Source organism: Camelina sativa, chromosome 7, assembly GCF_030686135.1.
Source record: "Camelina sativa cultivar CO46 ecotype springtype chromosome 7, ASM3068613v1".
NCBI lineage: Eukaryota > Viridiplantae > Streptophyta > Magnoliopsida > Brassicales > Brassicaceae > Camelina > Camelina sativa.
In genome coordinates, this window is record NC_141886.1 from 14,531,909 (window position 1) to 14,554,712 (window position 22,804).

The 22,804-nt window shown below is 32.8% G+C and overlaps 1 protein-coding gene across 8 annotated transcripts; it reads right to left on the bottom strand.

Moving 5' to 3' along the window:
• Positions 1 to 16,719: 16,719 nt before the first annotated feature.
• LOC104700956 (uncharacterized) lies at positions 16,720 to 18,707 on the bottom strand. Of its 8 annotated transcripts, none has more exons than XM_087458789.1 (5): positions 18,532 to 18,707; positions 18,265 to 18,391; positions 18,104 to 18,176; positions 17,325 to 17,637; positions 16,720 to 17,083 (listed from the first exon to the last, which is right to left on the bottom strand). In XM_087458789.1, exons 4-5 carry the CDS (start codon positions 17,505 to 17,507, stop codon positions 16,823 to 16,825), a joined length of 444 nt encoding a protein of 147 aa, XP_087314915.1. In that variant the 5' UTR covers positions 17,508 to 17,637; positions 18,104 to 18,176; positions 18,265 to 18,391; positions 18,532 to 18,707; the 3' UTR covers positions 16,720 to 16,822. The 8 variants fall into 7 exon arrangements, 4 of the variants coding, with proteins under 4 accessions (XP_087314915.1, XP_087314916.1, XP_087314917.1 ...); XR_015562058.1 differs by having other exon boundaries at positions 17,336 to 17,595; positions 18,532 to 18,684; XR_015562056.1 differs by having other exon boundaries at positions 17,325 to 17,595; positions 18,532 to 18,684.
• Between the last annotated feature and the right edge of the window lie 4,097 nt (positions 18,708 to 22,804).

Sequence of the window (22,804 nt, forward strand, 5' to 3'; positions counted from 1 at the left end):
AAGGAAGATTCGAGTTCAGTAACTTCACAAGTGTTTAAACGAACTTAATCTTAGACCAATAATGATCCTAAATGTCACAAAACAAACTCAAATGGGCAACAGCGCCAAATTGAAACTGACTATTTTTGTGGTGATGAATGATGTATGGAATGATGACTTATGAATGAATGGATGTCAGGGTGTTTCAATTCCCCTTATGCAATTGTAGTATAAGAGGTGTCAATCCAATCTGAGTGTTTGTGAACAATCAAGATGTGCATATGAGTCTAAGTCAAGCCAGATGTAAAGGTTGTGTGTCACTAACAATCCTATGATGAAATGGAAAGTGCAGAAAGTAAAACTACAAGAACTAGGAGCTAAATGCAAATGGAACAGAGTGATTATGACAAACAGAAATAGAAACTATAGAAATGCAAATATTGAACTAATGCACGGTAAGTAATGAACAGGATACTAAATGAATGCAACAGAAATGCAACTAGGATGAAACAGGACAAACATAAATCATAAACACAAGTTCTGGGTTGGAACTCGAGCAAGCACTCGATCGAGTGGTGATCGAGTGCAGGGTCGAGCTGGACAAATACGCAAAACAGAGCAACACAAGAAAAATAGAGCAATACCAAAACGAATCAAACAACAGGATTTAAGCTAAGAAATCAATAAACAAGGAAGGTCTTGAGGAGGGATTCATGGGCTGGACTAATAATTGAGGTCATCTAACTTGGTCAACAAATCTCAAACAACTTGAGCTAATGTCTAGACATATATTTCTAAGACATGTTTAATCCACTCTCATGGCAAGAAACAATCAAACTCATGCATCTCTAGACTTGTTCTCACAAAGTAAAGAATCTACACAAGCAGGCATTAAGCAATATGTCAAAAATCAAACAAGACTTCTAATCTCTTAGCAAGCCTAATGATAGTCTCTAGATCTAGCCTTATCTATGCTCCTTAGACATTGGTATGATGCTAAGAGGCTTGAAATCAGATCCTACCCTCTCAGATATAGGATTAGCATTAAGAACATCTAGCCTAGAAGAGATCTATAACAATCAATCTTGACCAAATCAAACAAACCACAAACACAGCCCAACCTAACCCATCCTCAAGATCCTAAGCAACTACTCACAAGAACACATGATGAACACCAAAGTTATAAACCCAGAAAATGATGAAACTTGCATGATTAGATAGATAAAGCAAAGATCTACAATATTGAAGAAGGAATCAAACACGAATTCCTAATATCTTGAAAGTTATGGAACCAACAAAATCCAAGAATTCTTTGTTTTCTCCTTTTAAAAGAAGTACAAGATCTATCAAAATAAAAGTGCAAAAGGAATAATTCTAAAAAAAGGTAAAAACTAGGTTTTAGACTCTCTAAAAAGCTGGACTCTTTTGGTGGCTGCAGGTACAAGCCTTTATATAGAAAATGTAGTGGAAGCCCTAAAAACGCTAGAAGACAAAATAGCCAGGCGGCTCGACCAACTCGACCTGGTGCTCAGTCGAGTGACCGGTCGAGTTGGCTCCTCTTGTGCTCCTCCCACTCGGTCGACACCCTCTCAGCACACGGTCGAGTGTCTGGTCAAGTGGGCAGTCGAGTTGGACTCCGGACCTTGGTTCTTCAGCCTTAGCTCTCTTGCTTTCTCCTCATGATTGCTTCACTTCTCCTCAGCATTGCTTCCATGCTCCTTAAGCTCCAAAATCACCTGTTTATGCATGAAAAGATGCAAATGCAATGCAACTAAACTCTAATGCAAGAACAGTCCTAAAGCTATGCAATAATGGTCAAAATGGATAGCAAAAGATGTAAAAGATGTGAATATATTAAGGGAAAACAGGGTAAAATATATGAACATCAACAAGAACAGAAACAGAGTAAGGAGAGAGATAGAGAGAGAGAGAGAGAACCAAACGTGAGAGAGAGAGAAATTATAAACAAGAAGCGTTGACTGATCATTAATGTGACAACCCGTCTCGTGGACCTCACTAGCCCCCCCCCCCCCCCCGCTAGCCGCCCCAACAGACCGTCCGTGGACCCTGCTAGCCCCCCGCTAGCCATCCCAACGGACCCCAAGCTGGCCCTGCAGGGCATCGATCCTAACCCATCACCATGGAATGGAACTATTCATCCAAATCCACTAGTAGGTTATTGGTGCACCAGGCGTTCCTCGAATCCTGGTCCTCACCCTTTAACAACCTTCCCACAGGACAATCTGTCACCAATTGACCTGCATTGGACCAAGTACTTTCCAAGAGAGGCATTGGACCGGTTGGAGGTGCAGTTCCTTCAGTTGTCCCAGGAGACGCGGTCAGTGCGAGAGCTGGAGTTGGAGTTCAGTCGACTTCTATGTTATGGGGGTCGGGCTATGGAGTCTGAGGAGGCTCAGACCAGTGAGGGTTCTCGAGAGGAGGGTCAAGGAACTTCGGAAGAAGAAGATTCATTTGATGAGAGTCCTTTGGGATGGTGATGGTGTTGAGGAGCAGACTTGGGAGCCTGAGGCGAGGATGAAGGCAAGGTTTAAGAAGTGGTATGAGAAGCAAACCGCGACTTGAACTTGTCTAGCCTGGTTCCATCTGTAATATGTGGCTGGAGCGGAAATGGAGTATTCCAGCCTATCTCTCTTGTTTACTTGGTCGCTTGGGGTGGTTGGTTGTGCGACTAAGTAACAAGATGAGGTGGTGCTCGGGGTACAAAGTTTCCGTGAGACAGGGTTTTGGAGGAAAGTTTCCTGAATTAGGAGTTTCCAAAAGTGGAAAGTGTTAAAAATGAAAAGTTTTATGTGAGTTAAAATTTGTCTATTTTAGTGGAGAGAGCCTTGGAGGGGCTTGTGAGGCCTTAGTGGCGGACTTTTTAGTCATTGTGTGGCCTTAGGGGCGGTCTTTTGAGCTATTGTGTGGCCTTTGTGGCGGGCTGTTTAGCCAGAGTGCTTGTTTAGGCAGTCCTTCGGGACAGATGGTCTTTATGACGGTCCTTCGGGACAGATGGTCTTTGTGACGGTCCTGTTTAGGACATTTGTTTGGCCTTGGTGGCGGTCCTGTTTAGGACATTTGTTTGGCCTTGGTGGCGGTCCTGTTTAGGACATTTGTTTGGCCTTGGTGGCGGTCCTGTTTGGGACATTTGTTTGGCCTTGGTGGCGGTCCCATTTAGGACATTTGTTTGGCCTTTGTGGCAGCCCTTGTGGCAGTGAGATGATCCATGTGTGGTCATGAGGTATCCCAGTGAGGGGATATGTGGTTGGTAGGACATTGAGATGTCTTATGCGACCCACGGGAAGGAAACCTGGATAGGGATAGGACTCTGACGTGTTAAGAATTGTTTGCTCGCGACTCTTGGGGAACTTAGGTTCTCCTAGTACTGCCATATTCTGAGACTTTGTGGCTTGGGAGTATGGTTGGTATATCGACTTCGGATGACGATCCGGGGGCGCGCTGTAAGGTGGCAACCCGAGAGACGAGTATTGGATTTTTCCTTATATATTATGGCATGCGGGCTTAGGCCCGATGAGGAGCCAACATTATGGCATGCAGACTTAGATCTGATGAGGAGCCAATTAAAACTCAAGGTTTAGGCCTATGAGTAAAGGAAAGTCCAAAAGTCGAGAGCAAATGATGCCTGGAGCGTGAGTCTATCGCCTAGAGGTGACCTTTCGTAGATCGGTCGGAGGAGTGCGGGCCGTGGAGACGGTGGCACGGGAGTCCTTGAATAATATTTGGTGGAGATTCGAGGATGAATCTATGTTGGTTGGGGAGAATTGTAACACCCGTGAACCAAAAACTGTGCGTTTTGGGGGAGGGTATCGATCGACACCAATGTTTTCTAGTTCGACCAGTTCGATTTAATTATCGATTTGGACCGGTTTGGTTTAGGATAAACCACTAAACCGAGATATTTAAGTGTTTTGTCGACCAGAAGGGTTTTGGGGAAGTTTCTATTGTCGCCTTTTAACGCTTTTGAGAGAAAAAGGGGAAAAAGAGAGTTCTTGAGATTTTTGGTGAAATTTGTGTTTTTCTTAGTTGTTCTTGTGAGATTTGGAGCTAGGAAGAAACTAGAGGTTTGCTAGGAGGGTAGGATTCGTTGCTATTTGTCTGAATCTTCCTGCAAAGAGGTGAGTGCATGACCATGGCTAATCTAAGCCTTTGATTTCGTTGTTCTTGCTTGTTTGTTGTTGTATTGTGTGTTTTTCTTGCTGGGATTGGTTGCTACAGGTTCCTATGGACGTATTTGGCTTGGGTTTTGAGTATTGGACGATTTGGAAGAGGTTGGGAAGCGAGATTCGAATCTCAGCTTCGAGCGGATCGTGGTTGCAGAGGGAGTGTCGATCGACACTGTGGGGAAGTGTCGGTCGACACTAAGGCCAGTGTTGGTCGACACTTGGCTGGTGTCGGTCGACACCTCCCTTCCAGCGAGATGATGTTTGATTTCTTGGTTTGTATGTCTTGTTTGTTGATTGTTTGGAACATTGGTATCACTGTTGCTTGTGTGTATAGCCCTGTAGATAGGATGATTGCCTCACTGAGTGTTTATCAAATACTCATGCATCTCAATATGTGTTTGTGGTGCAGGTAAAGGCAAAGTGTGATCGTGGAATCAAGGCGATGAAGAGGAGGATGTTCTAGGGACTCGATTGTATGTTGTCTGGTGTTGCTAGGTTACTAGAGTTGGGTCTTTAGAAACATTGTTAGGTTGTCGGTTTCATGTTTCATGATGTTTGATTATTGGATTGTTGTTAGGATTATTATTGGTTATTTTATTATTGGATATTTATTGGTATTGTTATTTCCGATGTTGTTTGTGGTTGTGGATAGGTGGCTAGTGGGTATGGGACCATTAGTTGTAGTTTATATTATATTTATATTATTAATTTAAAAAAAACGGGTCGGGTCGTTTTAATTAAATTCTCAAGCATGACCTCCATAATTAAAAGAGGAAACGAGAGAGCAACATATACATTAATGGATAATTTAATAAGAGACAATGGATCGAGGGTTCGTGCACCATTTGCTGATTGTTGCTGCCCAAGAGTTTTATGCTCCTTTCATTTGTGTATGGCATTAATTCATTCTTTAAATTTTTCATTTCACCTTCTACAGTGTTACCTGTGGAGAAGGACACCTGGGGAGCTTCAGGTTCATCTGTGGAGAAGGTGGCTGGTGATCTGCGGAGATTGCCAGAGTTCATCTTTTATGACTGTGTTTTTTTGTTTTTAATGAATCCTTTAAAATTCTACTTCAAAGGGTATGATTTTGAGAGTAATATTTTTCAACTAAAAATTAAAAAAATGTCTCCTAGAATCATTCAAAGTAGCATTCTAAAAAAAGTAGTGATATTTTGAATAACAAGAGATTTAAAGTTGGATTTATAACTACTAGAATTTATACCCGCACACGCGCGGGATTTTAATTTAAATTATTTCTAATCAATAGAAATTGTTGAGCACAAATCTAATCATTCTAACTTTTGAGTATAAATATATTTTTTAAGATAATATTTCGTTGTTATATCTATTTGCGATTTTACGTAGGATTTTAGTTAAATTTTTTATCAATAAGAATCATTGAATATGAATATAATTTGAAGATTAAAAGATAAATCTATATAAATGTCATACTTATTTTACTAATCTATATATAACATATATTGTCTAGTGTCGCAATAATATTGTCGACAATCTTCTGACCTTTTATCTTGAAACAAGTTCATTCCATATTCATATCTCACGAAAACATTATTTTAAAAGTTCTAACGTCAATGTCGACCGTTGACCTAATTATAGAGACCATTTAAACATATCGATATCCTACATTAAATGTGAATATACAAAGTTTCATGAACAATTTTACTGCTATGTCGGTACAATGAGGTTATGCAAATTCATCATCTGCCATAATAGAATTTCAGACTAAGTCAAGAATGCTTAAGTGATGAAACATTTAAACCCCACAATGAATATATATTCACTAATCCAAGATACATATTTTTCTAAAATCTCATATGTTATTTGCAGATGTTAATTTTGTGATGCAACCCCATCTTCGTCTTCTCAAAAAAAACATAGTGTACTTTAAATATGTTGTTTTTTGCCAATTTTTTGGGTTAAAAGCATTTGATATTATATATATATATATATGTTATATTGTTATATATGTTTTATATCATGTTATAAAATTGTAGTTCCAGTTGATAATATACCTTATGAGATATGCTACACAAATCACATGCCACTTTTTGTAACGGCTTGCATATCATTTTTTCTATCTTTCATGACCATTGATTTTGTTTTTTTAGATAGATTTTTCAATATACTTTTTCATAGTTTTCCCAAAAAAAAGTGTACCCCTTACAATGTATTTGTTATAGATCAAAACTTTTAAGTTAAGTTAAGTTAAGTAATTAATCTTTTCTTTCTTATAAGTAAAATTTAATAATAAATCTTTATGGTATATGTTTCTTAGAAACTAATGTTTCACTTCAATTTTGTTTTCATGTTTAGATTTTTATAAATACTACATAACTTGTTTTTTTATTACACCATGCATTAAAATCTTACATACATTATAAAAAATCATTAACCTATTCTAAATTTTGGACTATAATCATTTTTTGGTTATAATTTTAATAATAACATTATTACTTAAACAAATTTATAGTATTATTTTTATTATTTTAAAATTTTCATTTAATTTACTTAATTCATTTTTAGATAGTTATTATTTTTATTATTTACTAAAAATTATATTATTGTTTATACTATTTTAAAATTTAATTAATTTTAGTTAATTCGTTTTTTATTTATTTTTTACTATTATTAATTATAATTAATAAATATGCAATGAATGAATATTAAAAATAGTATTTTTTATGCAAAAAATAAAAAAAAAATTGATTAGGTGGATGCTGATGTGGAGGAAGGAGAAGTGAGAAAAGTTAACTTTTTATATATATATATTGATTGAATAACATGGGATTCTGAATTATTTTAAAAGATTTTATATAAATCTTAGTTGAATAACATAAGATTTCATGAGATTATTTAAAATCCTCAATTGAATAACAAAAGATTTTAAGAATACTTTAAAATCTTTTAAAATGTTAAGTTAAATACCCCCTTCTAATTGACAACACACAAGGTTTACTTAATGATACTTCAGGAACTGTGTAAAACAAGTTTTTCAATTAATGCAACTCAGTAGACCTCATTTTGTCATCTATTTACTAATTTTGGACGCATACATTTTTACATGATCTCTGATGTTTTATATGCTGAATTTGAATGCAGTCCATTAGCTTCTCTGAAATACGGTTTTCTTAGTTTTATTATGTAAAGTACACAGCCATCTAAACCTACTAAGAAGAATTTGGAGTCCAACTTTATGGACGTAAACAGAAAAACTAACAGAGGTTGTCTAAAGAATAAGTTTTTTTGCATTCACTTTTGTCACCATTTAAAATCGTTGTATGAAATTCAATTTCATTTTGCATATGATAAGTCAAATTAAGAAAGCGTTTGCAACATATAGTTGGAATAGTTCAAATCTATGTTATCGCACCAATAACACATGTTGAAGGTTTACAGAAACTATATTTTGGTGAAGGTTTACGGAAACTACAATTTGACACGATCTTAGCAAAAAAAAAGGGAATATAATTTTGGTGAAGGTTTACGGAAACTACATTGTGGCACAATCAGTCTTCTTAAACAACACGATTCCGCAAACTATGTCGTATCCGACAAGGAAATTCATCTGCGCCAAGTTTCCATAAATGGTCAGCTGGTCATTTGCGGCAAATGGAAAGCAATACAAATCTTCAGACACTTCCACAAATGTATTCACCTTGTCGAGTTTCACGTCACCTCCTTTGAAATTACAAATTATGTCTGGAATTTTAAAGCTAGAGTTGTTTCTATAACATAGACTCAAAACTCCCCTAGGATCTTGCGTTTGCTCTGATTCTATTGTTGAAGCCATGTTGAATCAAGGATTCACACAATGAATTTGTTTGAGTGGGGAACAAATTCACTTAAGACATCTCTCTAAAAAAACATGGATTAAAGTTAGAAAATAAAGAGGGATTATGATCTCTTGAAGAAGAAGTTAGGGTTTATCTCAAGAACAACGAAGAACTAGGGTTTTTTGTATTAATTGCTAGATGATTTACATGGGGAAGAAGTCTCCCTATTTATATGAGAGCCTTGATTACAATATAAGTATACTTTCCTTAAATTTAGGATCAAGTATAAGTTAAATTTCTCTTTTTGCAGATGAGGTCAAATTCGGAGGCGGTCTTGGATGTCGGCCTAACGACTTCACTGGGATTCTGCTTGCGGGTCCACTTAGCTGGCCTTAAAAGGGGGGTTCTCTGGTTTGGTTGATCTTTAGAAACATTCTGTTTACCTTTGGTTTAGGTCGGTATGTCGTGGGTGCTAAATTCCACACCAACAATTAGTCCCCCCCCCAGTTCGGTAGATTCTAATATTCATTCGAGTTTCTGAATTGGAAGAAATAATATTCGATCTAAACTCTAGGAAAACCGAATCCCGAGCATGCACATCGTTGCAGTCGCCATTTCAAGTTGAGGCATGTCAATGGTCAGCATCTAGGTCGGAAGCCGAAATTTTTGACTAGCTTTTATTTATGCTTAAGGGTGATCTATGCCAAGAATCACTTTTTCGGAATTTTTTCCATACTAAAAATTTTCACTTCGTACAATGATTTTCAGTTCGGATTCCCGATAATTATTGTATTCGGAACTTTACAAGCTGCGAGACGTCTCTCAGCTTACATCAAGTAATCCTACCTTTAATAATAATTTGGAGATAACTTTGGGCACCGTAGGTGGGTGGTTTTGTCCAAAGTAATCTTTGGTTTTGCGGGGAGCGAGATACTCGGCTCGGCTTATCCCTTTTCATCTAGTTTGGAGACGGATTGCAAAAAAAAACTCCGGGTTCGACTTATGTTTCCGTCCCAACTAGAGCTCGGGTGCGAAATAAAAACTTTGGGTTTGGTTTATATCTCAATTAAGAGTTTGACGGGAGCGAGATATTGGGCTCGACTTATTCCCTTTTTGTGATTTGACGCGAATCGAGCATCTGGCCAGGATGTCGAAAGATTCAGTTAGAACAAAATTGAGGCACTTTGAAGATGAACTGAAATCGAAGCTGTCTACAGACGAGCTGAAACTGATGCTATCTGAAGACGAGCTGAAACTGAAGTTATATAAAACTGAACTGAAACTGAAGTTGTCTGAAGACGAACTGAAACTGAAGCTGTCTGAACACAAACTGAAACTGAATCTGTCTGAACATGAGCTAAAACTGAAGTTGTGTGAAGACAAACTGAATTTAAAGCTGTTTGAACACGAAATGAAACTGAATCTGTCTTAACATGAACTGAAACTGAATAATCTGAAGACGAACTGAAACTTAGGTTGTCTAAAGACGACCTGAAACTGAGGTTGTCTAAGGACGAACTAAAACTGGGTATTCTGAAGACGACCGAAAACTGAGGTGTTTGAAGACGACCTGAAACGGAGGTGTCTAAGGACGAACTGAAACTGAGTTGTCCGTTTAAAGGAGATTTCATCCTTGATTTGTGAGTTTGGAGCTCGTCTTTGATTTGCGAGCGCGGAGCTCGGCTTTCGTTACCGTTTAGTTGCGATTTTCTAACTCGGCTTTTAGATTTTAGGAGCGAGTTGCGGAGCTTGTCCTTAACTTTCGAGCACGGAGTATGGTTTCAGATTCCTGAACTGGGTTATATATATATATATATGAGGTATGTCTTTTTTTATATATAGAACTAATGAGTTCGGATTCCCGAACTGGTTTTTTATATGCCAGGCATGGTTCGGCTTTTTATTTTTTATATGTGAGGCATGACTCAGCTGTTTTTTTTTAAAATGAGAATGCTTGCTTAACAATGATCAGATACGCCATCGTGTTGATGAGATCCCTCACAATAACAATTCATGCAACAATAGAGCTCGAATCTGTCGTGGAATAAAAAATCAAGAATGCTAGGCATGTGATAAAGATGATAGTAAATCAAATGAATATGATCAAGTGATAATGATTTTCAAGTTCATGCGTTTTGATGATTCTATATGGCATTAATAGTGGCGGATCCAGAAAATTAATCTGTCTCGGACACATAATTAATAATTTATAATTAATATAAAAATATATATTAAATAAATGAAAATTTAAATACTTTAATATATTTTTAAAAATAGGAAATCCAGAAAAGACATCAGTTTCTTTTTCTCTTTTTTTACATGACACCAATTTATTTTGATTTCTAAATATACTCTACTACATATATCATATAAAATTATTTTATTGCTCAGTTACAAATTTCAATAAACATATAATTTATCTGTAAAAGTATGATTTGAATATACATTTCTAAAATATCACACAATTTAAACTATATATGAACGATAATAAAATGTTTACTAATTACTCATATTATTAGCATTTCTATTTTAAATGTAATATTTATATTTAAAATAATAATTTTTTTCCAAAGTTAAAATGGAATTAGAAAGATAAAATAAAAACTGAATGAACATAATTTGAGACACAATAAAATAAAATAAGAAAGCACCAATCATAACAAAGCATAAAAAAAAAGAGAAAAACACTAAAAAGGAAAATGAAACGTGGCAAACAAAGTAAAACAACAAAAACGTAAAGAAAACAAAAAAAAAGTTGAATCGTCGAGCATCGAACCAAGCACCAAAGACTGAGCATGGGGCACCTTCTAACCAAATGGACTAAGTGCTAATTATAATTATACTTCACCTAAAGAAATTTTAATGTAGTGTGGGGCACGTGTGATGGCCCCACCCTATTACCATGTATATCCGTCCCTGATGGCCCTACCCTATTACCATGGCATATATGGCATGAAGATATCTAGCGTGACCTGATTTAAGCAAATTAACATATATGAATGTATAGAAAAAAAAAATTCGATGAATGTGTATGTTTCAGAAACATGGTGATAGCTTTTGGTAGGCATAGCCGATTGATATGAAATTAGTCTTGTTAGAAAGATAAGCTTTGGGGCTTCAAATTCATATGTAGATCGGCGTTTGGCGCTTTGTAACGCCCGCGAACCAAAACTCTGCGTTTTGGGGGTGGGTGTCGATCGACACCCATGGTGGTGTCGGTCGACACCAAGGTTTTCTGGTTCGACCAGATTGAGTTTTTGATCGATTTGGTTCGGTTTGGTTTGAGGAAACCATTGAACTGGGTTACTTAAGTGGGAAATCGACGAAGAAAGGGTTTTGGGAGTTTTGTTGTCGCCGTTTCTTTGTTTTGAGAGGAAAAGAGAGAAAACCTTGTTCTTGAGCTTTTGAGAGAGATTTGTGAGATTCCTTGTTGTTTCTTGTGAGATCCAAGGCTAGGAAGGAGTTAGAGGCTTGTTAGGAGGATGGGATTCGTTGCTGTGGTTCAGAGACTTCCTGCAACGAGGTGAGTGCATGATCATGGCTAATCTAGGTCTTTGATTTCCTTGTTATTGCTTGTGTGTTGTTGTTTTGTGTGTTTTCTTGCTGGGGATTGGTTGCTACAGGTTTCTAAGGATGTTTCCGGCTTGGGTTTTGAGTATCGGACGAGTTGGTGGAGTTTGGGAGCGAGATTCGACTCTCGACTTCGCAGCGGATCGCAGTTACAGGTGGAGTGTCGATCGACACCTCCCTTCCAGCGAGACGATGTTTGTTTTCCTGGTTTGTATGTTTTGTTTGTTGTTTGTTTGGAACATTGGAATCATTGTTTCTTGTGTGTATAGCCCATTAGATGGGAGGATTGCCTCACTGAGTGTTTATCAAATACTCATGCATCTCAATTTGTGTTTGTGGTGCAGGTAAAGGCAAAGTGTGATCGTGGAATCAAGGCAATGAAGAGGAGGATGTTCTAGGGACTCAATTGGATGTTGTCTGGCATTGCTAGGTTGCTAGAGTTGGATCATTAGAAACATTGCTAGGATTGCTGGTTTGGTGTTTCTTGTTGTTTGGTATTTGGATATTGTTATGTTATGATATTGGTTTATTATTGGTGATTTATTGGTATTGGTTATTCCGCTGTTGGTTGTGATTGTGATTAGGTGGCTAGTGGATATGGGACCACTAGTTGTAGTTTATTATTATTATTATTATTATTATTATTTATTTAAAAAAATCGGGTCAGGTCGTTTTACGCTTTCTAGAATATATATATATATATATGAACAATTTTTTGACAATTTAAAATTTTTTGAAATATATTATAAGAAAGTTAGAGATTTTTTATAAAAAAAAAAAGAGAAAATGATAATTTTGTTATGCATATAAAAATAAAATAGAAAAATAAACTGATTAGAGCCCACAAATACTTTGTTTCCATCTCACCGAAAAGTTGAACGAAAATAATAGGCCCATGGTAAAATATTAGGTCTAACACACTTTTTTTTTCAACCAAACATTAAATAAATTAAAAAAAAAACTCCGAGATTGGTTGCCCAAACCGGAGGAAAAGAGTTTACAAAAGAAATTTCAGAAATTAAAGATCTTGAGGAACGAGCTAGACAATCTGCCCTTGCGTTAGACTCTCGTGGGATCCTGTTCAGGGTGAAGGAAGGGAAAGACGTTCTAAGCAAAGAAAACTCCTCCAGCAAATTCGAAAAAGCGGGTCAATCCTCGGTCATCTGCACCATCGCGAGTAACTCTACACAATCTGTCTCAAATGTTTGACAATCCACCCCTGCCGCCAATAGAGACTCCATAGCCCAGATCTTAGCAATGTAAGGGGATCAGGTCTAACACACTTATGCGATGGATGTAAATAATTTATTAAAATTCATATAATATACATGTGAATATTATAACATAGCATTGTAAAAAATTATAAAATTGTTAATAGGCTATTTATATTAGATACTTTAATAATCAAGAAAACATAACTACAATAGTATTTTATATTTCGCATTGTGCATAACAAATCCATATTTTTAAAAAAATCAATAACATTGTTGCATTTCTATAAAAAGAAAAAAATGTTTTTGCAAATTTAATTAAGTTTACAAAAATGAAAAGTAAAATGAAATAAGAACTAGATTAAGACATGTGCTAGAGCATGGGTTAAAATTCTTTTGATTTATATTGTAATTTTTATATAAAATATACTTTATGCGATTGTTTTTAAAAAATTTATTGAATAAAATATTATGCAACAAAATCATATGCTAAATATGATGGCTTGAAAAAAATTCACCTATTTTGTAAGTTTTATATTGTTAATGATTCTAGATAAGTACTTGTGCTATAACACTGGTTAAATTTTATTTTATACAAAATTTTGTATGTTTTATATTTTAAAATAAATTTTTAATATGTTGTATTAGGTTATATATGTAAAGTTATTTCAACAATGTATATTCTACATCATGGCTTGAATATCATTATAAGACATAATTTTGTAAATTTGGTTTTTAAATATATTATGAGTAATTTAATATATTGTTATACATTTTGTTTTAATATACTTGGTTTCTTGAAATTCTTTCGTATTATACTGACATATTATTGACATTGCTATAACAAATCAATTTAGAGTGTTTATAGTTTCTAACTTTTATATCAAGTTTCCATATATTAAAAATATTTCAAAATAAATTATTTAAAGTTTATTATATTATATAAAATTATAAAATTCAATAAAAAAAATATAAAATTGAATTTAAATAGTCAAATTTTGACCCGTTACTCAGTAAAATTTTTAATTCAGTTGATATTATTTTAAAGAATAATATTTCTAAAACTTGAATATATTATAGATTGAACAATTTATATTTGTTTTTAAAAATTTAACTTATGTTATTTCTGGAAATAAAACTATTTTTTAATTATAATAAATAATATGATAATTTATTTGTTTCACAAAATAGAATCATATATAAAAATGAGAGGTGAAGTATAATGATAATTAACAAATTAATATGTTAAGTTAGATATCAAAAGATTTTCTTTGATGAAAAATTTAATAAAGGAAATTAATATGGTAAGTTAGATGATATGATTCTTTAGAATATTCTCTTTAAAATTTTATGTATAACCTATTTGTAACCAATTAATCTATCAATTAATATATAACATATTTGTAACCAACTTATTAAAATTATATAGTCTACAAAACAATGTTGTGTACTTCTGTTTTCTTATAAAGGGGATGAGAATATCGACCGCAAGCCTGTGTGACGCACATGTCTATTTCTAGTCATGTATAACCTTAATAAAACCCGAAAATATATTAAACATGTCAAATCTACTGTGATTCCAAACTTAAAATCTTATATGCAAACCATTTTTTCATGAAAAAATGCTTATTAATTACTCCCTCGGCTTTAAATTTAGTGGCAATCGAGTGTTGAACATGTTATATGCTAATGCCCTATTTAGAATAACAAAGTAAGCTAAGTAATGTAATTACCAACTGAAAATGATCATATTTGCCTGCATGCCTATATTAAAGTTATAAATCATTGAATCAAACAATACGATTAAGGCTCTAATTAGTAACAGATTTTTAAGACTTTAAAAAATGTCTAAAGCCATGACAACTATTTATTTGTCAATCACATTCAGCTTTCTATATATTTTTGGGAATTGTTGATTTAGATTCAAAAAAATAATTGACTTTATTGAAGTGGCCAATGGTAAGTTCTTAATGCAAAAGACACCATCACACTAAGAATGTAGGGATTAGGCTAATAGGCCGACCTGTTGTGGCCCAATGGTTGACAAAAAAAAAAAAATATATTCTCACAATAGTTCACGAACACTATAAGGTGAGTTTGTACTATTGCATAGTGTTCTGAAATATCAGATTTTTTGGGGTTTTAATGTCAAAGAATGTTGATATGGTTGTTTCCTAATTCTCTATAATACAGTATTTATTATGATAAATTGGTATATTTTTATCTCTCTAATTATTTACTAAATTTGCTTTCAGGTATATGATGAAGAATATGTTTGGATACACTTGTCCCTTAAGCACGATACGAACAAGGATACCAGATCATTAAGGATCCGCTTGTTTTTATTTAATTAGATTACCTTTTTGCCCTTGATTTGGTTTTTTCTTTGTTCTTTTTTGTTTTCGTGGGGACATGTAATGGAATACTTGTTTTTTTTTTAAGCTTAAAATAAACTCCCCAACTAGGTTTTACCCCGTGATACACCACGAGTCTATTATTTTGTTGATATATATACTGTTAACGGGTCTATTATTTTGTTGATATATATACTGTTAACGGGTCTATTATTTTGTTGAAACTCTTGATTCACAAGTTGAGAATATACATTTTACGATTTGTTAGTTATGATTTAGGAATGAATGATCTGGCATATTCTTATTATGATTCTCAATTGATATTATTGGACTAATAGTGTATATTTAAAGATAATAAGATCTTACCAAATATGTAATCGTTTATTAAACGCAAATTAGATATTTCCTAAGTTGTATTCATCTTGAATTAGTTGCTATATTATAGGGATGTGATTAAGAGGAAGTGATTACATAAATTGGGTTATCAATTCTTTTTGTCAAACTCGGTCCTAAAAATTCGGCATGCAAATTAGATATTTCCTAAGATACAATGGGCATTAATTGGCATTAATTGGATGTAAATAAGTATGATATGGATTAAAAACCGGCCCAAAATATTCGACAATCTTAAGGAGGATCCGGATAATTGAATCGGTTATAATTTTAGTTAAAAACCCGACCCGAAGTTGGCAAAAAGTGATGGCACCCTATTGTACTCCAAAAATGTATTCCGAGCTCTATATGTGGATATACTTGTTTGGTTACAAATATCCTAAGACAAATTTTAATATATATCTGTTTATAAAAATTCAAATCACATTATATGCTAAAAAAATCTAAAATTTTATTAACTTTATGTATTAAATAGTAATTAAAATAATTAAATATAAGATTAAATAAAAATGAAAGGAGAATTATATTTTAATCTAACATGTTTATTTAAATTAAATAGATATATTTTAGGAAATTAATATTATCAAATAAGGAAATTATTGTGTTTGGTTGTAATGATTGTATAGAATTTAGTTGAAACTTGTTTGGATACAAAGATAAGAGAAGATGACACAAAAATGTACTTCAAAAATGTTAAGATAGATTAATAGTATAGATATCAAACTTAATTGAACCAAAATATCAAAATTTGTCAATAGACAATACTCAGTAATATATAAAATCACAATGAGAGAACTCAAATTGTTGTCACTCAACTAATAAAGCGATCCATTAACCACTAAACAACAATTAATGTGATACTTTAGTTGAATACATTATATTTACTCTTTTCTTCGAGTGTGTGTCTCATGCTAGCCCGGTTCTCTTTACTACAACATTACGGCTGTTCAAACAATTAAGCCTAAAACCAAAGTCACTTTTAAGCATACATTTTTTTCATTTCAGTTTGGATATTTGGGATATAGAAACTTCTACGTATAAATTTCAGGTATATTATCTACTACAAGTCTACAAGACAGACTTATCTACTTCTACAAGTGCGCTTCACAACAACTGCTGCTGCCGGACTGTGAAATGAATAATTCATGAAAAGAGATCTAGCGAGCGAGCAAGAGTTCACAAAGAAAAAAAAAAAAAAAAAAGAGTTCACAAAGAAAGTATCATCCGACCGTTCAACAATCCTTACGTTGTTTCAATACTTTTGTGGTAAAAGAAGTTGACACATTTAAGTATAAACAAATTTATTTGGTGACAAGCTTTGCAATATGAGAAGCTTAACTTGAATCAGAATTCACCCACATAACTACAAGAGTCACAAGAGAAGCATAGATTGAAGTAGGCAGCTTCTGCACAACTTTGCCAACTCCTGGAACACCTTCCGTGGCCCTCTTCGTAGTGATAGCCACAGTAGGAGCCACAATCAAAGATATGATCAAACCTTGACTAACCACATTGAATGTCTCGGCCGTAAGCTGCTCAAAAAACTTCACAAACTCCTCCCTATCAATTTCTCCATCCAAGTTGATATCACAGTCCTATTACCCAAAAAAAAAACATCACACAAACAATATGAGCACTCAAATATACCAAATCTTCCAGAGACTTTAATAATTTGTTTGTCTCCATTTTCTTTTACTATGTATTTTTTTTTTTCAACCAAACAATTAATTAAAATATAACTCCAAGATTGGTTGCCCAAACCGGAAGATAAGAGTTTACAAATGAAATTTCAGAATCTAAAGAACGCGAAGATCGAACGAGGCAATCTGCCCGTACATTTGACGCACGTGAAACTCTGGTAAGAGTAAAGGAAGGGAATGATGATTTGAGTATAGTGAAGTCGTCCAAAAAAATCGAAAAAGCAGGCCAATCGTCGAGGGACTCCACCATTGCGCCCAACTCCGCACAATCCGTCTCGAACCTTGGACAATCAACACCCGCCGCCAGGAGAGACTCCATAGCCCAAATCAATGCTTGTAATTCTGAATGTAGAGGTGAAGGGTTGTGTCTGGTACTCCGAACTCCCAAGAGTAGCGTAGTATCCTCACTATTACAATACCACCAACCCAATCCCACAATTACCCCGTCACTATTACAATACCACCAACCCAGTCTCAATATTACTTTTTTTTTTCCAGAAATATCCACAATTTAAAAATTAAGATCATATTAACAAAAAGTTCCGTAGACGCTAATCAAGCGTTTGTCCAGCCAACTAACCAGAAATTAATCAATGGTTTTCTTTTTCCATAATATTAATTTTTATTTTTTTCTCATAAAAGGTGTTTCTCTTTAATTCATTGAAAATCAATTTAAAATAAGTTAATCACTTTCGAAGACCAATTTAATCGGGTGCCTAGATAAAGAAAAACAAAAGTTTAGTAAAATTTTCCAATTAAAAGTTAAAGCAAACGAAAAAAAAAAACAATCATCAGTTTGTGCTTAAAAATTGCGAATTCGTTTTTCATTTCTTTTCACCTTTAAACACAAACGCAAAAGCAGCGTTTGGGTGTTATTAACAACGTCTCTAGAAAAAGTGAAAGAGTACGTAGTACCGTCATAATGCTTCTGACAAGATCCTTAGAAGGCGGATCGAAATGCGGACCAGGCAATCTCTTGTTTATGTCACTGACGAACATCACAACACCAAGAGAATATTAATACAAAAAATTGTCTGCATCAGTAAATTAACCCTCGAAGTTTTTTTTTTTTTTACTTGTAAACGAGAAGCACGGCGATGTATAGCTCTTCAAACGTAAGATTGGCTCTTCCGGTTTGAATCTTGAACCGATCGAAAACACGATCACATATCGCTTCTACCTGCTTATGCCTCCATTCTTTACCTGTAATTACGATTGCGATCACATTCACATACCATAAGAAGCAATTTCATTATCTATACACAGTTAAATTACTTGACCAGAAAACTGATTCTGATTTATGAATGAACCAATCCTACAAATTAAAAGCAATTTTTTCAAACCTCGGAGCTTGTTAAAGACTTGTCCCATGGCGATGAATGATCTCTTTCTTCTCGTCTGATTGATTGCACAAAAAATGATTTTTTTTTTTTGTTTTTAATATGTGGATCTGAGTGGAGGCGTGAGCCTCTCTGTTCCAATTCCAGTAACGATGCAAAGATTTTTTTGTTTTACCTCCTTCGTTTATTAATTTAGGCCCATTAAATGTTCGTCAACGGCCCATTAATGATTCTTGAACTTAGTTCACTATCTTTTTTTTTTTTTTTTTTTAAATCATAGTTTATATGTCTTTCGCGATCGAGAATATACTTTTGTAATTCTTTAAGAAGTACTTCGAACCCTCTTTGTTTTATTGATTTGTTTATTTCCTTACCTTTTTATCATCCATGAATTTGTTTGCTTTAAACATGTTTGAATAGTTTATTAGTTGGTTGGGTTTAAGGATGCATGATTCAAGGGATTCTATGTAATGTAAGTCTAATTTGAGTTACGATTTTCAGTGGTTTTATCGTAATTTCTTCGGTCAAGCTTAATTTTAATATGTGAAAGCGGCATGAACTAGAATAGATCATAGGAAAGTAAACCCACCATAACTGCAGAACTTTACTAACACATAGACTTGAACGAGTTTTTCCTCATGGCCTGCCAAGTGGTTAACTCATGGTGTCTAGTGAACCAATCGAACTTGATCAATTAACGAATATCTATTTGTTGTGTTGTTGCTTGCTAATCAGTTGAGTCTCAAAGTATTTTAGGTATAGGAGATTTTTCTTACGAATAGGCTTTGTCTCATAATCGTGTTTTGTAGTTTGAGAATTTGGTAGTGATAAAATTTTATTTATTTGAACTAAATTATGATCCGCGGTATACTGCGGGGCAAGTTTTTACATAATATTTTTTTGTTAATGTACTATTTTAATACTAATTTTATCAATGTATTCTTCTGTTAATTTAGTGATTTAGTAGATAAGTCGTGGTATACTGCACAACAATTTTTGTTTAATACAATCTTAACTAAATCAGTTTGATTCGACATATTTTATATTGGTGTTGTTAAAATTATAAAATAAGGATTTAATCCTTATTAAAGTATCATATTAATGATATTTTATTTTTTTAGTATTATCAATTCAATCATGTAACGTCATATAATTTGTCATGTAATATAACTCGTTTGTGTTATTTTGAAAATTTAATATGTTTAAATATTCATAAGTTTAAACTTTTTATTAAGTTTAGATATATTAGTTATAAATGATAAACTTCTTAAAATTCTATAATTTACTATATACGGTAAATTTACTATATATGTATGTTGAACACACACTATTATATTAATTTAGTAATATATGTTCGTTTAAAAAAAATCAAATCATAATATATGCAAAAAAAAGTAAACATTTTTATTAACTTTATGTATTATATGATGATTCACTACATTTAGATTTTAAAATCAAAAAGAGATGATAGGAGAATAAATTTTTTTAATATGGAATAAATTTTCTAAATATCTACATCAATTATAAAACATTATATATATATAGATATTTAAAATATTTTAATTCGATTTGGTTAAAAGGATAGTAGAGAGAGTTAACTAAACTTGTTTGGGTATGAACATAAGCATTAAATGATATTTAATGGTAAATATTTTCATAATCATATTTTTGAACAAAAAGTGCTGCAAAAATATTAGTATAGATTCTAGAATGAAACTAGTTAAACCCCTACGAGATCCGTAACACCCAACATTTCGTTATATTGATTCCATTTTGTTATATTCTTGCTTATTTTCGTTCACGTGAACTCTCTAGTGAAACCCCTACGAGATACCCTACAAGAAATGATACCAGTTTTTATAGCACTAAAAGTACTACATGCATCATGCATGTAATATTGTTTGTTAGTTGAAACTATTTGTCACTTATGTAATACTAGTAATCGTTTGTCACTTAGGCAATATGAATGAAAAATGGGTTGGTTATCTTTTTATATAAACTTTGGTTCTCAAAGTTAGTAACTCACCAGATTGTGACACGTGTTAATTTTAACGATCAGAGATCAAAGTTAAAAATTCACCATATTGTGACACGTGTCAATTTTAATAATTAAATATCAAAGTTAGAAACTCATCAGATCGTGACACATGTTAATTTTAACGATCAGAAATCACAGTTTTCAAGCTTGGTAAAACAAAACATAATATAATTATAATCTTATTATATTAAAAAAAACAACTAAAATAAATATACTATGTGTCATCCATATCAAAGTTTCACTGTTACAAAGATTCTCAACCACTACATGGTAAAATAAATATACTATGTGTCATCCATATTTGGTTGTATAATTATACTATATAACCTAACACATTAAATTTTATGTCTTTGTTTCCATAAAAAAAAATTATTTCTCTATGGTTAGCCAATTTTGAACACTGAGTACTACAACAAGATTTGTGAAGGCTCATGCGAAGAAAACGAAGTTCATGAAGAACCGATTGGCAGTCTTAGGAAAAAAAAACTTGAGCTGAAGTCTGAACTAATATTTTTATTATATTAAAAATCTTAATATATAAAGTTAGGTTTTCAAATTAGCCATTAACATAATCATGACATGTGTCAAATACATTGATGAGATGTTGACACGTGTCAAAAAATTATTATTTTTTAAAACATGTAATTAAGAAAATAACATTAAATCTAAATAAAATTTACATTTTATATCTAAAAAAAATTTCTAAATCAAAAAGGAAAATTAACAAAACTAATCTATTTTCCATTGTACGCTACTTATATTATACGTGTTTTCTCAATAAGATTTTGACATGTATAAACAAAAAAGTAATTCACTAAGCATGTATATTATTATTAATAAATAAATAGTGAATAACAATTTTAAAAAGAATAACATAAGTTATGTCAAAAGAATTATTGTTTTTGAAACATAATAAGACAGCTAATTAAGAAAATAACATTATATCTACATAACATTACATATTTATATCAAAAACTTTGATCTTTGATTTTTTTTTCTGATATAATTTTGCCGATCTATTGCGTGGGTCTTTGATTCGTGCGGGTTTTTCGATGGAAGCTATCAGATGAAATAAAATGAAATTGAAGTATATTATGCCCGCTAATTTAATCGAGGATGGAGACACTGATAGAGGTTCCAAAAGTTATTCTATAGTTAGTAGCATTATAAGTTTGGAAGATAAGTTGGTGGTTGATGTTTCTGGTCAAAATTTAGAGTTTTCTTTTCTAAATAATGTTGATGATTCTGATACTGAAACAAGAGCTGCTTGATCGAATTATTGAGAAGCGGTTTCAAATTTGGGAAGTTGGAATGGTATACCATTTTAAAATTGGTTTCTAACTGGATTTATGTGGTTTTCTATCGGATTAGGTTTGTAAACAGTTTAAACTATATATATGGAGAAATATATGAGAACTTTTGATTCGGGTAAAAATAAGTTGAGAATTTATGATTCGAGAATATTTGAGACGAGGTCATAACTTTAAGTTGTTTTAGTACAATTGGATACTTCTGAAGAGTAAATAGGTCGTTGATCCTTAACGTGATCATGACATATGTCATGTTTTGGATTGTATATAAAGTTTCTATTTTGTATATCTGAATTATCTAAGACTTATATATACCATCATGATTATAATTTTCATTTTTTTATTATTATATTATATTATATTTCTTTCAATTTCTCAACTCTTATTGGGTTACTCATAAAATCATTGTAATCGAGTAGATAATTTTCACCAAATGTTCATCCAATATCTTTGGAGTTAAAAAAACTTCATGGTTAAAAAAACTATGTCACAAAATAATTTTAGTAATTATAAGAACTATAATTATGCCAAAATGAAAGTAAAACAACATAAATTTTGTTTAATTTGTTTAGAAGACATTTTATAGGTGGTGAGAAAGAGACTACTTTAACAATAAAATAATTTTGGTTTAAGAACATATTTTTAATGGTAAAACATAGAGTAAAATTGTATGTGGTTACTTATTAGATGTTACTTTGATGAATTTGTTGCATGTAAAATATTTTGTGAATAAGTCAGTTTTTGAAATTTGACAATAATAATATTTGTAATGATGAGTATTTGGCAAAAGTTTTAGTAGGATATAGTTTAGCTTTAAATTATTGTAATAATTGTTATAATTTATAAAAAAAAATATAAAAATATAAATAAATGTATGAAGGTAAATAAAAATATTTTCTAGCTTAAATTATTTATATATTTACTTTAG